This window comes from Monopterus albus, unplaced genomic scaffold (genome assembly GCF_001952655.1).
Source record: "Monopterus albus unplaced genomic scaffold, M_albus_1.0 scaffold215.1, whole genome shotgun sequence".
Lineage (NCBI taxonomy): Eukaryota > Metazoa > Chordata > Actinopteri > Synbranchiformes > Synbranchidae > Monopterus > Monopterus albus.
The window spans coordinates 165,027-180,058 of record NW_018128095.1 but is presented as its reverse complement, the minus strand read 5'-3'; the positions used below and the strand labels follow the sequence as shown (position 1 = coordinate 180,058).

At 42.4% G+C, this 15,032-nt stretch overlaps 1 protein-coding gene across 1 annotated transcript; it reads left to right on the top strand.

The window, feature by feature from the left end:
• Positions 1-1,375: 1,375 nt before the first annotated feature.
• On the top strand, positions 1,376-14,335 carry LOC109971102 (zinc finger protein 2-like). Its single transcript, XM_020619154.1, has 13 exons — positions 1,376-1,547; positions 3,500-3,702; positions 4,171-4,245; positions 6,034-6,126; positions 6,598-6,696; positions 7,330-7,453; positions 7,529-7,829; positions 8,034-8,080; positions 8,156-8,280; positions 9,050-9,572; positions 11,996-12,068; positions 12,187-12,446; positions 14,124-14,335. The coding sequence occupies exons 1-13, from the start codon at positions 1,544-1,546 to the stop codon at positions 14,333-14,335; spliced, it is 2,139 nt and encodes a 712-aa protein (XP_020474810.1). The 5' UTR covers positions 1,376-1,543.
• Positions 14,336-15,032: the final 697 nt, after the last annotated feature.

The following is a 15,032-nucleotide window of genomic DNA, read 5'->3' as shown; positions in this document are numbered from 1 at the left end:
CAACATCCAGAGACGTGAGGTACTCAGGGCGGATCTCATCCACCCCTGGTGCGTTTCCACCGAGAAGCTTCTCAGCTACCTTGGTGACTTCAGCTTGGGTAATGGACGAGTCCACCTCTGAGCCCCCGGCCTCTGCTTCCTCATCGGAAGACATGACGCTGGGGTTGAGGAGATCCTTGAAGTATTCCTTCCACCGTTTGACGATGTCCCCAGTCGAGGTCAACAACTGCCCACTTCCACTGTAAACAGTTTTGGCAGGGCACTGCTTCCCCCTCCTGAGGCGCCAAGACGGTTTGCCAGATTTTGTTCGAGGTCGACTGATAGTCCCTCCATGGCCTCACCGAGGCCCGGAAACAAGTCTGACTTACTGCCGGGATTCGGACTCAATGTCTCCAGTCTCCCTCAGGATCTGGTTGAAGTTCTGCCGGAGGTGGAGTTAAAGGTCTCCCGGACAGGGGGTTCTGCCAGAAGTTCCCAACAGATCCTCACAATATGTTTGGGTGTGCCGAGTCTTCCAGCGTCCTCCTCTGGTACAAGTCCTGTGTGGGTGTAGGAGTGAAGTCAGGTCTACAGGGTCATCAGGTGGGCACCCTCCCACTAACTGGTGTTTCACTGAGTTGAGCCCATGGCACAGAGAAAGCTCAGTGTGCCACCAGGTGGTGATCCACCCCTCTCTTCACCCGAGTGTCCAAGACATATGGCCGGAGGTCAGATGAAACAACCACAAAGTTGATAATCGACCGCCGACCTAGGGTGTCCTGGTGCCACATGCACTGGTGGACACCCTTATGCTTGAGCATGGTGTTCATTATGGACAAACTCTGACTAGCACAGAAGTCCAGTAACAGGACACCGCTCGGGTTCAGATCGGGGGGGGCGTTCCTCCCAATCACGCCCCTGCAGGTATCACTGTCGTCGCCCACAGGAGCGTTGAAGTCCCCCAGTAGAACAGCGGAGTCCCCAGTCGGAGCACTTTCCAGCACCCCTCCCAGAGACTCCAAGAAGGCCGGGTACTCTGCGCTGCTGTTCGGCCCATATGCACAAATGACAGTGAGAGACCTATCCCCGGCCCGAAGGCACAGGGAAACGACCCTCTCGTTCACCGGGGTAAACTCCAACACACGGCGGCTAAGCTGGGGGGGCTATAAACAATCCCACACCAGCCCGCCTCCTCTCAACGCGGGTAACTCCAGATAAGGGGTTTTAGTCTATAGTAATATATAAATAAATATAATTACATAGGCTATATTTATGGAGTATGAAAAGACCAGTAAATATGGTTGTACGTGAAATCAGCGGAGACTGAGGACAACATTTCCTAAGCCCACATAATAACCGCTAAGCTTCTTTACTGCCCTTCTTACGTGCACCACAGGATTAATTAAACTAACCGGAAGTGTTTGGTGCGCATTTGTTTAACGTCCGGTGTGAAGGCGGACAGCTAGCGGACTGTAAACACTACTTAGCTGTTAGTTCACGCAGCTAACCTGATATTAGAGTAGTGCTTAACAGTGAACAACAAGTTTGCAGTAACAGAAGAAGAATGGGTATGTAGTGATAGCGTTTACTATTTAATCAACTGTATATTAATCAGGTCTGGTATGCAATTTGTCAGTCCTGTTAGCAAACGCTACGGTCTGTGGACCGTTTTGATCCAAACTCCATATTAAAAACTGGCATTTTTATTATACTTTGGCTTGTGGGAAATATAAATACTTATTAGAACATGTCTTAACAGTTATTATGAATTGGTAGTAGTTGCAAAATAATTTGGCATGTGTGTCACACGTTTAAACCAAGCAGCTTTTAGTTTATTAAAAGTAATTTAAAAATACATAACGTTACCCTAGCCTAGCGTTCACAGTTAATTAGTGTGCTGTCATAACTAGCAAGCACCGGTTTCTCTCCTGCAAGTTACACTTCATTTTGACGTTATAGTTTTAATTTGCATTCAGAGTTGCATGGATTCCTTCATCAGTACCCCGATCTTAAAACGAAAATTATTCAGCATTAATTCGGGCCACTGGCAGTGGTTCCCAACCAAATTCCATGCTAAAAGTTCTAAATTCTGACCTTTGTGGGATACAATCTAAGGGGTCAATTAAATTATAAAATTCATGCTATACGTACAACCAAAAAAAGATTCTGTATTTCGATAAGTGGAGTAAAACTATGGAATAATTTAGGTATGGACATAAAAAGCAGTAAAAATATTGATGAGTTTAAACACAGATATAAAGGTATGTGTCAATCAAGATATATGCAAGAACAGGCTTAATGATGGTAATGTGGATGTAGAATATGTATCCATGTAGTAAAACTGCTTGCAAACCAATGATGATAAGATGATGTTAGGGGGTAGGACTGGATAAGTCTGACTTCTTCCTACCCCGTTCAAGCATGTACTAGGTATAAGCAAATTGAAAATATTTTTGTGGACATGTCTGGAATTATGTGTGATTACATACTGACTGTTGTTACATGTTTGAAAGAATAAATAAATCAGATCAAATCAAATCAACAGTCAAATGTGATGGCAGATGATAACAGGGATTGTTAAAAATTTGCATGTTCAAAAGAAGACATATTTGTTCTTATTTAATCATTGTCTTAAAATCAGTTGAGTAGTTTTTTCTTACTCACTAACATCTAACGAAAACTTAATTAGTGCAATCTTTATTTAAGGGAGTTGACCAAATCCTATTCCCAGCCAAACTCTGTGCTGAGAAGTCCACACTCTGACTTTTGTGAGAACAGGCAAATGTGAAATTAACTTAATTTTGTGACATTTTTACAGACATTTGGTTGGATTTGGTGCTGAATTGAATGCCAGTTTGTAGTTATTTAGTAAATGTACTCAGTTTTAAGTATTGCTTGCTCCCTACTAAACAACAAAACATTAAATATTACTATTTTTAATGGAGTTTGGCTAGATTCCATTTACAGACTCCACACTCTGTAGCCAGAAATAAGAAGCAGTTTATTAGTTAATATGCTGTCAGATTTGAGTGACAAACCACTGTATTAATTAAAGTTTGTTGGTCTAATTATTTAAAATCAGTGAAACATTTTAAGAGTAATAATGACTGCTTTGCATTAAGATGTAGAACCGTACGTACAGCTCTACTTTCTAATGTGTTAAGGGTGTATTAAAATAATGGTAATATTAAACAAATATGTTTTTGGATAGTCATTTATCTAGAAATATGCCAAACCTCTAAATACAGATTAATATATTTTTCTCTCTCAATCCCATGTAGTCTTTAACTGAGAGCTGAATGGTGACAATACGTTTTTCCTAATAGAGAAAGCTCTGGTGTTACTAATAACATTAACAGCGGCTCTGTTATGTTCAAGTGTCCGATTGAACTAACAGGAACATCACAAGGACCCTGATGCTGCAGCTAAATGGGATTCAGCCCTCATTAATGTTATTATGAATAACACCTGTGCTGTTCCTGCTGTGACATGTCAAACATCCTCTGATGTTCCTCCGCAGCCTCCCCTCTCCCTCTGTCCTCCCTGCGTCTCCTCATCCCTCCTCTCCGCCTGCTGACGGCAGCAATGTGGCAGGTCACTCGGCAGCAGAACCTGAAGCATTATGGGATGCTAGAAGACTTTATTTCCCTGGTAACTGAGGCCATCCCACAGCTGCTGACGGATAGCCAGAGGAGCCTGCTGCTGCTGGCTCTGAGGGCCAAGGTCTGTATTTTATCCTCTTCATCCGAAGCACTAGGGTGTGAAACATGCTCTTGCTATTGTGCCATAGTGGTTTGTTGAACTGTACACCAGAGGGACCCTCATACACATTAAAAAACTGATTTGTATCTGCTTGTACTTGTCTGGATAAAGAGCAGCTCACATTTATTCAGTTGTAATTACAATATTTACAGTGTGATAGGATTCTGTTAGTTTTTGAGTTTTCTTATTCGGTGATTTTCTCTGAGGCCAACAGCATCAGTGAGTGTGGTGTCCTCACTGTAATGTGTGTGAGTCCAGACCTTGGTTCAGCTTATTGGTTTGTGCTGTAGACCTCCACTGTTCCAGCCACTCCACCCCCCCAGCGAGCCAAACCGCTGCACTGGGTGTGAAAGTCCAGTTAGACATTGTAACTTAATTAAAACAAATTGTACAGCTGAGAACAACACTTTGACTCTGTTGTTGCTCCAGGTGACCCTCTGTGATCTGGACCCACAGACCGCCCACACTCATCTGGACAGGATCCGCTCCATCTCCAGCACACTGGTATGTGTATAAATACATGTGTATTGTTATTAAAGAAATTTCAAAGTCCTGGATTGCTGCAGTTCTGTAGCTCCTCCTTTTATTAAATATATGCCAGTAATCAGAACATTGACACAGTGAGGGTATGCAAAGCAGCAAAACATATACAGAATAAATAACAGAAGATAAATGTACTTGGCTGTGTCTGTGTCGACTCATTGTTGTAGCTCTAATCATTTTGTGACTTTGAGTTGACGAGGACACATGACCAGCTTGCAAACAATCATGGGATACCCGATATATTATTATGTTGGGTTTCCATTTACTGGTGTAATAATGGCTTGTATGGAATCCTTTGGGGTGGTTCTCTATTGAAAAGGAGATTTTAGTCTCAAAGAGACTTTTACCTGCTTAAATTTAAAAAAGATGATCACATAGATAAGTTTTATTGTCATTATACTCCCCTGTTATAAGAGAGCAATACAATGAAATTTTGAAGGCACACTCTGTGTCAATAATACACAATTAAATGTGCCAAAGAATGGGAGAGCATTCATATGGAAGCTAACTTAAATGATGTTTACCCATTATTTGGCCCCAGAGAGGGGGGTGTCAGGCCATGCCATCATACATCTTCAGAGCCCCACAATAAGCAACACCATTTTCCAGACCTAACCTACCCTTAACACAGTGCATCCCTGAACCCTATCCTCACCCAAACAAAGAGCAGATATGTGGCTTAACATGCAGTGCCTGCATTGTATTTGCTCAGGTTTAGCAATGGCTGGTCCAACTGGCTTGTAGTGGCAGTCACCTCTGAGAGCCAGGTCTGCTCAGTTGTCCAATCACTGACACTATTCTACAAAGATCGTCTCTCAAAAGAAGACCTCTTAACAATTCCAGTCAGTCTGTAACTGTATTATCACCAACAATGGTAAAAGTCCTGTGTGGGTGTAGGAGTGAAGTCAGGTCTACAGGGTCATCAGGTGGGCACCCTCTCACTAACTGGTGTTTCACTGAGTTGGGCCCATGGCACCAAGAAAGCTCAGTGTGCTCCAGCATCCAAGAACCACCGTCCTTTGCCTGCATCCACACACCCAACACAACCCTTCATCTACTCAGGCTAATTCAGGCTAACTGTTACCAAACAGTCACTAGCACTAGCAAACATTTCAATTGCTGTTCTAGCCACCAAATATTTCAGATAGCTCACCAGACAACTAGCCAACCTTCTGCTTCTTTTTATACAGCATCTGAAACCACACGGTATTAGTATTCATTCTAGCAAACTGCTATGTTAGCTTGCTCATGCTAACACCAGGAAGTAGGCCTCAAGCCTGCTGCATGTATCAAACACTGTTACTAAGCCTGTCCTCCTGTGCTGGTTTACTTCAGTTTAATATAATTCTCATATACAGTATATTGTCATTTATAAATCACTTGCCTATTTTTACTCTGTTCACACACCTTTTTTCTGCCCCAGATCCACTCACTGGACCTTGTTAAGCTATCAGCTAGGTTCCTAATTAAAGCAATTTAAAACATTACCGTGTTTTAAAAATAAAAATAAATAAGTACAATGCAAAAATGCATAACATACTAAAAGCAGCAACAGAAGGCACATAATAAAATTGTTTGAACATCTGTTTCTGTGAGCCTTTTAGAGTGCTTTATATGTCCCCCAGTCATTCATCATTAGAGGTGTTAAGTAGTAAATTATTCAGCCAGGTAAAGACAGTATGATTTACAAAATCTGGAGTGTGAAGGAGGTGCAGCTTGAAGTGTGACTGGGTCTGTGTTTCCCCACAGCCGGACCCAGAGGTCAATAGCATGTGGTCAGCTCTGTTGACTCTGATAGATAAAGTGATGCAGAGTCCAGCGGACAGGCAGCGCCTCCTGCAGGTCAGTGCCTTCAAACATCAGCACACAGGCATTATTGTACAGTGTTAGTCGGTACATCTCATGTCTCTTATAAGTACCATCATTTCACTCATTTGCGTCTTTTCCTTCTGTCTTCATCCCGCATACATAAGATGCAATGAACATGTGCAAACAACACGTGAGGAGAGAGGACTCGAGGAAACACATTAACAACATAAGAGTTCCTTTCCTCAGATCCTTCACCTGAAGTGTCCAATCATCAACTGATTTAAGATAAAGGGGCGTGTCAATTCACAATAAAACATGGTCTTGTGTTTCCTTTGTCATGGCTCCTCCAGCACCATCCTCGCATCTCAGTCCTCAGAGTCAATATAAGAGACTTGGAACATCCTACATTGTTGGTCATACGACGTAGGAACAATCTTATAAGAGACATGAGATGTACCCAGTCTAACAGACTTGGTTTCTTCTCTCTCTCTGTTTGTCCGTCAGGAGGTGTTTAACCAGAGGTTTGACTCTGCTCTCCAGTCCCTTGTATCAGACCTCCTGTCCAGGATCGAACAGCTGTTCCCAGTGCCCGACTTTAAACAGGTGCTCAGTGGAGCCTTCCCCACATGCACACATAGTCAATATGTATAAATTGCAGGATATAAATGCAGTTGATTAAAGTGGAGTGTCTTTGCATGTAGGGTGTAGAGTGTGCAGGGTGAAAAGGTAAAATGGGTGATGCTTGATTTGATTTGATTTATTCTTTCAAACATGCAGAACAAATGACATCAACACACACATAATTACACAAATCCAACCAATGCTAATCTAGAATCAGTTTGCTGACCAGGTATAATGTTTAACACAGGGACAAAGGAGGCATTGAATCATTGTAAAACATTTGTGTTGAAAACAGCATCAGACTTGGTCAGATGTTGAGAGCTGCTGGTGGTGCATTAGTGTGGATGGATTCAATCTGAGCTCATGATGAAACAGTTGGAACATGTGGTACAGCAGCTTTCATTATTGTTATTTTGTTTGGTAAAGATGGACGTACTGAGCTAGAGTTTTTTTTTTTTTTTCTAGCTGTGCGATGCCTCCCTGATAAAGCCGTGATGGCATGGTCATGTTGAAGTGAGGCATGTTGAGTGTCTTGTTCGAGCATAACTTATCTAGTTTCTTGCAGCAGATTTTACAAATATGTCCACTCAGTAGTGCTTTGGCTGTCTCCCTCAGGCTGCTTCCTGGCTTGATGCTGCCTCTGGTGGTGTGGAGGAATGTCTGCAGGAGCCGGACAGGGAGGATCTGAAGGAGCTGTTGACCAGTCAGAGCTGTTTACTGGGACAAGTGCCCATCACAGGTACAGAAGAAAAGCTTTTCTGTTTTTTTCCTTATTATTCATTAGTTATCTAATACATTTTTTTTTTATCTTCAGCGGGTTGTGACACAGAGAAGATCCTCCTGTCAGCCTGGTCCCACCCTCTCTTAACCAAACTGACCAATCCTGACCCTCCCCCTACCGATACAGAGGCCCAGTCAAATGCTTTCCCTGACGTGGCTAGCCCTGTCCAGCTGGATGTGGAGCTGGTAAAGGTAGAGGTGGTGGTGATGACAGAGGACAAACAGGACAATGTAGAGGAGAGACTGATTGGTCAGACTGTGTCACCAGTGGAGCAGGAGACGTCCAGTGAGAGTTCAGCATGTTCAGTCACACCTGTGATCCTGGAGGTGGACAGGTGAGAGACATTTCTTTTTCTTTTTTCCAGTTTAATTGCTGGATCCCCTAAAGTCCACACACCATTCTGGTAGTGCTGTATTTAAAAAAAAAAAGACTCAAAACTTAAAGCTGATTTGTAGCATAATCTGAGCAAAGTTTCCAGGGAATTAGCTGCAAAATACAGGACCCATAAAACAAAGCCTTAATCACTGTTTTCTGTCAGGTTGAAGGAGTCACCAGGAAACTTGGCTGACCAATCAGAAGCCACAGGTAAAACACAAATACACAGCAATGAACTGAACAAACTCTTTCAGCATTTTATATAACTCCCACCTTCCTCTACAGTTGAGCAATCAGATCAGCCCTGTTCTGAGGTCACAGCCAATGCTCTGTACAGCATTTCCCATAATGCTCAGCGGGTGGCTCACAAGTGTCCTGGGTGTAGCAAGTGTTTCATCTACCGTTCTCAGGTGAGTGTTTCCACCTGCAGGAATACCACCTGTAGCTCTACTGTTAGCTGAGGAACACTTTGTGTTACAGATCTACTGTTTCCTGACAAGTTATTGACTTTAATTTTGATTATTAATAAAAGACATTGCTCCTTTTAAACTCCACTGAATATTTATAACTCATTCAGTTATCATTGACAACTTTTTGTTTGTTTGTGGACACTTTGCCGATATTTAACTCTCCCACATTTTGAATAAAAGCATCAAGGCTGTGCTACTTCCAATTGTTAATGTTCCAACCGATCACTCTGTTTTACCTGTAAATAAAGCCAGATAATGTGCCTTTTCTAGGAAACCTTTTATAAAATGATATTGAATTTAACTTACGGATGGTTCCCGAGCACACAGTTGCTAATATCAGCTTCATATTTACAGAGTGGTATCAAGCATCTTTAATTGCTAGCACTTACTCACAGTATGAAGCACTTGTACTGTAGCACTGTTACAGTGATTTGTTTAGTTCCTATGTGGAGTAAAATGCACCCCTTTGTAAGTTACGCTGGACAAAAAGCCAAATGAACATAATTATTTCTAACTCTCTTTTAAAAAACAGAATAAATGTATTTGCCAAAATGGTGTACTTGTCCTTGAACCCAGCTGTCACTAGTGCATTGAGGCGGTTAAAATAGGTAGACACAGTAGCAGCTGTAGTTGTAGTAGTAGGTGTACTGCAGTTTTAGTAGTGGTTGTACCAGTAGTCCAAGTAGCTCATTAGTGTAACTGTTTGCAGGTGATCCGTCACCTTCGTACCAAGAAGTCCTGCAGGTCAACCTTAACCATGGCGGGAGCCATGAACCTGCAGAGTCAACCTAGTGGTTGTGACAAGGAGCCCCACACCCCAGAGCTCTGCCTCCCGGAGCCCCACCCTGTCAGGACCCACTCCTGTTTCCAGTGCAACGCCGTCTTCAAAACCAGAGCCGAGCTCTTGTCACACCAGCGCAGCCACCGTGCCCGCCCAGTGTACCAATGCAGCCAGTGTGACAAGGAGTTCCATCACTTGTCCAGTCTGACCAATCACAAGCAGACCCACCTGGACAGAGGCGGGTTCAGCTGCAGCAGGTGTGATAAGGTGTTCAAGTCTTCCAAGGAGCGAGATGCCCACAGACAGCAGCACCGGCTGCCCGATCTCACCTGCACCGTGTGTGACGAGACGTTCAGCTCTCAGACGCAGCTGCTGCGGCACCTGCAGACTCACTCTGTGGAGGGAGCTGAGCCCCGCTACAACTGCCGCTTCTGTGACCAGACCTTCTCAGGTAACTCACACAGGGAAAGCTCGGGTCATAGCACTAGCACTGAGTCTGGGTTTGACAGTTTAATACTGACCTTGGAAACAGCAGATGGCAAAAAAAAATCTTAAACTCCAACTCAGACTTACTCAAGTCAGTTCAATTCAACTTTATTTGTATAACACCACATCACAACAAAAGTCATCTAAGGACACTTTACATACTAAGTTCTAGACCTTACTGTTATTATTTTTGAGAAAAACTCCTTTTAACAGAAGAAGCCTCTTGTGGACGGCCTTCTTCCTCAACCGGTTGTGAGTGGATAGAGGAGAGAGAGAAAACAAGAAAAGTAACAAGACACAACAACAAACATTCAAACACTGGTCAGGTTGATGTGGCTGGTGACTGTTCTTCAGAAATGTAGAGCTCCAGAGCCAGGACTACCTGTAGGAAGGTACAGGGAGAGAGAGAGAGAGGACATACTACGGGAGAGAGGAGACACACAGTTAGTGACATGTAATGTGGCATATAGATGGATGGAGGGGGGAGGAGCAGAGAGGAGATACTCAGAGCATCCTGGGGCCCCCAGTAGCCTAGGCGTGTAGCAGCATAACAAAGGGAAGCTCAGGGTCACCTGATCCAAATGATTTGACAAAAAAGCCAAATTATATTGATCGTGACTGATTTATAAAATCAATGAAAGGGTAAAACATCCAACGGGGTGAATACTTTTTATAGGCACTGTATGCTGGTCAAAAATGACCCTCACAGCAGTACTGGAGGCCAGAGCTCTTTCATCTAGATCAGGCGTGCCCAATACGTCGATCGCAATCGACCAGTAGATTGCGAAGGTAGTGTCGGTAGATCTCGTGCCATTCAAAAATAAATTAAATGTATCCGGCGTAAAACACGTGCCAAATGTTAACATGCGAATGGTCAGTGTGATGATTTGCTATGGCAACCCCTAACAACAAAAGCAGAAAGTGCCAATCATTCACATATAGCCTATCATCCATCCTCCCTATTGCATTTGCTACTTGATTGACATGCAGGCAGCCAGTCTGAGATCTCGTCTTTTCTGACACACAAGTCACCAAACATGCACAGTCAACAGCACGAGCTACGGCAAAACTCCAGTGAGCGAACTAACTTGTCAGCCTTCAAATTAATGTCTACTAAAGGGTATAAAATGAGTGGGGGAGCCGAATCAAGTAAGAAACCGAAAACATTCCATGTGGAATGGGAGGACTTTTTTTTCGCGACATTATATTCGAAATGCGTTTGCTTGATCTACCAATCTACTATTCCAAAGGGAAATGTGGAGCGGCACTTTCAGACTGTTCATAAAAACTACGACACTCATTCATACATTTATTTTGCGTGTGCGCGCGTGCATAGGTCGATTATTTTGACTTCGTAATTTGAAAAGTAGCTCGCAAGGCGAAAAAGTGTGGGCACCCCTGCTATAGAGTAACTATATGGTCCTGTTCATGACGACAAAGAGAAATCTCTAGTGGCTAAGGTTTGATGTGAACTAAATTAGTTCAGGCAAATCATCCCAATAATTATTTATTATTACAATAATTCAAAGCAGTCCAATAATTTGAAAGATAGAGAACAGAATCACCATCTCTGAATAACAAATAAACAAAAGTATTAGATATGAGAGTCAAAGAATCAGTAATTGTTGACCATACAGTACAGTCAGAGTCGAGAGTCGGGTCAGTCCCCTCCTGGCCTGGTTCTTGCTTTTCGTCTGTCTTTCCCGAACACGCACACTCTACCTATCCAACTCTGTTGCTAACTTTATTCCCAGCTCTCGCTTCCTGTCATGGTTCCCCCAAATGTGTCAACCCTTAGATTTGCTTCTCTTTTCGAAAACATCCTGTAAGTTGTTCTGACTAAGCATAAGACTTCTGACCTCTCCCAGAGAGCAGCGCACATTTTGAAGAACAAAAGGTCAATGCAATGCCTTTTGCTGCTTTTACACAAGCACTTTTTTAACTCACACTATAACCCATGTTATTGTGTTTTACTTCACATTACATGTTATACATTAACTGTTACTATATTCTGTTTGTTTGTTTCATCCACTACATTAGACAGCAGATTTCTGAGGCTTTCAGGCCCAAGTACAATAACTTCAGTTTTGTGTGAGTTTAAAAGTAAAAAATTACAGGTCATCCAGGTCTTTATGTCTTTAAGACATGCTTGAAGTTTGACCAACTGATCTGATTCATCATAGATAAAAGTAATTGAGTATCATTTACGTAGCGATGGAAATTTATGTTGTTTCCAGATTAAATTACTATAAACTCACTTTGCTGATGATGGTTGTGTGATAAATTTCAAAGCTCCAGAATGAGCAATTAAGTTACAGTAAGTGGAAAAAAATTTTTCTAATCACCAAACCTTATTGATTAGCTGTTGTGTGTTCCCCCGCCCTCCAGGAGTGACCCAGCTTCGCATCCACCAGCGCACACACACTTTCCGCTCCTATCAGTGTGATCAGTGCAACAAGACGTATCCCACCGGCCCCCCCCCCCCCCCCCCGGGAAAACCCCCCCCAGCGCCAGCCGCTTCCTGTGTCCGCAGTGTGGCAAATGCTTCAAGACTCGCGATGGGCTGGAGGGCCACCTAGGCATAGTGGCGAGCGACCCTACCGCTGCCCCTACTGCCCCAAAGACTTCACTGCGCTTGCTGGCCTCAATGTGCATGTGCGCCGGCACACTGGGGAGCGCCCGTATGTGTGCACAGTGTGCAGTAAGGGCTGGCCGTCTGGAGGCGACCTTCAGAAACACATGAGGATCCACACAGGCGAACGGCCATATGTCTGCCAAGAGTGTGGCAAGGCCTTCTCCATCTCCTGCCACCTGACCGAACACCGGAGGATACACACCGGTAAGACATACACACATCAGCAACACTGCAGGATGTCTCCGAGTCTTAAAAGCAAGACATTCTTATAGCTGAGGATCCGAAACTATCAAGTTTTGTTTAAGCAGCAAATAATCAATTATTGACATTATCACATAAGTTGTGATTAAGTTTTTGTTGATCAACTAATCGAGTAATGGAATAAATGTTAACATCTGTGTGTTTGTCTGGTTTTCATTGATGTCTTTCATGTTTTGGCCAGTACGCTCATGAAGCTTTAAGTTTTTCTTCTTTGTGGAATTAAATGCTCATTTCCAGACATTTAATGTTTAATCCTGGGTACCTCTAGATTAGCTTTGCACCCATCATAACTCCAAATACTCTGTAATTATTTCAGAATGATAAAACTCAATATCACAAGGAGAGCCTCCTCCTGAAAATGAGAGGATAGTTCGTTAAAACACACACTCCTTTTGCTGGTCAGGAAGCTACGACAACATATTAACAAAAAACTGACAAATAAGCTATGTTTTCAAAAATGACAGTACCTCAAACCCTACTTGACATGTTTGAGCCACAATATGAAAGTGGAACAGCATTAATTAATTTGAATTTCTCATTCATAAATAGGTAAACAATGGCTTATGTACAATAGACTTACTGTTACTTCCCTCTGAGTAGTGGAAACATCACTCTCTTTCATGTAGCTCCAAGGTCAGTAAATCCAACCGGTAATTGCTGCGTCTTCCCCCACAGGACCACATACAGTCCAAAAGTAGTGAAATTAATTCCAACAGGTAGTTTAGCGTGGCTTCACTGGCTGGCTGCTTGTAGGTTAGGCTCAGTCAGGTAAAACAGCAAGTCCCTGTACAGGAACATTCCCAGACATGTAGTAACTTCAGGCCTTGTATTTTTCTCCACATCCTCTGGTCACAGTGCAGCAGCAAGAGGGAAAATATATCCACAAAACCGGGAGCAGTTGAAAAATTCCACTGTGAATGTCTTTTGTTTTTTTTTGTTGTTGTTTTTTTCTTATAAACTTTATTGAAAATACACATAACAAACAAGGTAACATTTTGCCAATATGGTGGGTGCACTGGTGGATGTCAGGCAAGCTCACATGAACGTGCAATGGCCTGGAAATTATGCCCATTCAAGGAAATCCTTAAACTATGACGTAATACTTTTTTTTTCTTTTAGAAAAAAGTCTTGTGGGTGAGAGTTTGTGAGACGTGTATAAACTGAGTTGCTTCTGCATGGAAGTACTAGAACGTGTGTTTGCATCATTTTTTGAGCTTTAGGTCATGTCTAAGATGATAATTCACAGTTTTAACATTGTAGATAAGTCAGAAAACAAGGAAAAGCATCATGGGCTCTTTAAATTTTATGTGATTTATAGTGTTACATTTTCAGCCTCTTGCTGTTTGACAGATCTGTGGTCTGTGTGTGTCAGATTCTTTCACCTCTCTTCAGCACATTTGTGACCTGACACATTGTTTGACTGCAAAATTGATAGAAAATGAATAATTCCGGGGGACAAATGACTGAACTGAGGGACTGCAATAAGAACATAAGAATATTGGGAATTATTTGTAATATGACAGTGGAAATTACTCATTTGAAGGGATGTTTGATCTATATTTTTTTTTTAGCCCAGTCTCTGTATAATCCTGCCTCTGTGTGTGTGTTTGTGTCATCCAGGAGAGAAGCCCTTCACGTGTCCTGAATGTGGTAAATGTTTACGGAGGAAGTTTGACCTGAAGAAACACATGTTGTCTCACAGCAGTGTTCGTCCTTACGCCTGTCCATATTGTCCGAAGAGCTACACCCGTAAAACTCATCTCAACAGACACCTGCTAACACACAGGACTGCTGGTAGTGATGTGGTGGTGGAGATGGGTGACGACGCTTGAGATCTTTTCTCCATTTGTTAAACTGAGAATCTGTTTTGTTGCACACATGGTGCATTCTCCACTACTGCTGGATACAGAAACTGGCTTTTCTTCAGTGTTTCATGAACTTCAAATCTCACCTGGACTTTCTGTTCCTGTTGATTGTTTTCCAGACCATCCATCAGTTTTTACACGGATCTCAGTCTATGATAATCAGTATTTGTCACATTTATTAGTTACGCTGTGAAGGTGCGGTGATGCAGAGGAACAACATTTAACAGCATCAGTGTGCAGGGGTTAGCTCAGCAGCTAATATGCACCCATGGTCTTGACAAAACTAAAAATTGACCAATGAAAAAAAGCATTAAAATTATTGAAAGTTATGCTATAGCATTAACTGATTGAAAGAGAAGTCAGTGACAATAATTTTGTTATTAATTCAGGAGAGGAGAGACTGAATGTTCAATAAGAGTTTCATTACCATCAGAGCTTAATGAATCTTGGGTGTTTTACCAGCCTGATTACAACACTGTCAGCAGTCCTGAACAGCAGTTGCCACACTCAATGCTGCTAAAATATAATATGCCTGTGTGTGGGGGGGTCTGTTATTTATTTCCTTTTTCTAGCGGTTAAGTTTTTTTTATATGGTTTTATTTCATATGTTTTTTTTTTTTTTTTTTTTTTTTTTCTGTCCCTTTTCACTGCTGCATCACCACAC

Excerpts from the sequence above, each read along its gene's own strand:
- LOC109971102 (XM_020619154.1), top strand. Across the intron at positions 3,703-4,170 it reads TGCTGGCTCTGAGGGCCAAG|GTGACCCTCTGTGATCTGGA; the intron begins GTCTGTATTTTA and ends TTGTTGCTCCAG. Across the intron at positions 9,573-11,995 it reads CTGTGACCAGACCTTCTCAG|GAGTGACCCAGCTTCGCATC; the intron begins GTAACTCACACA and ends CCCGCCCTCCAG.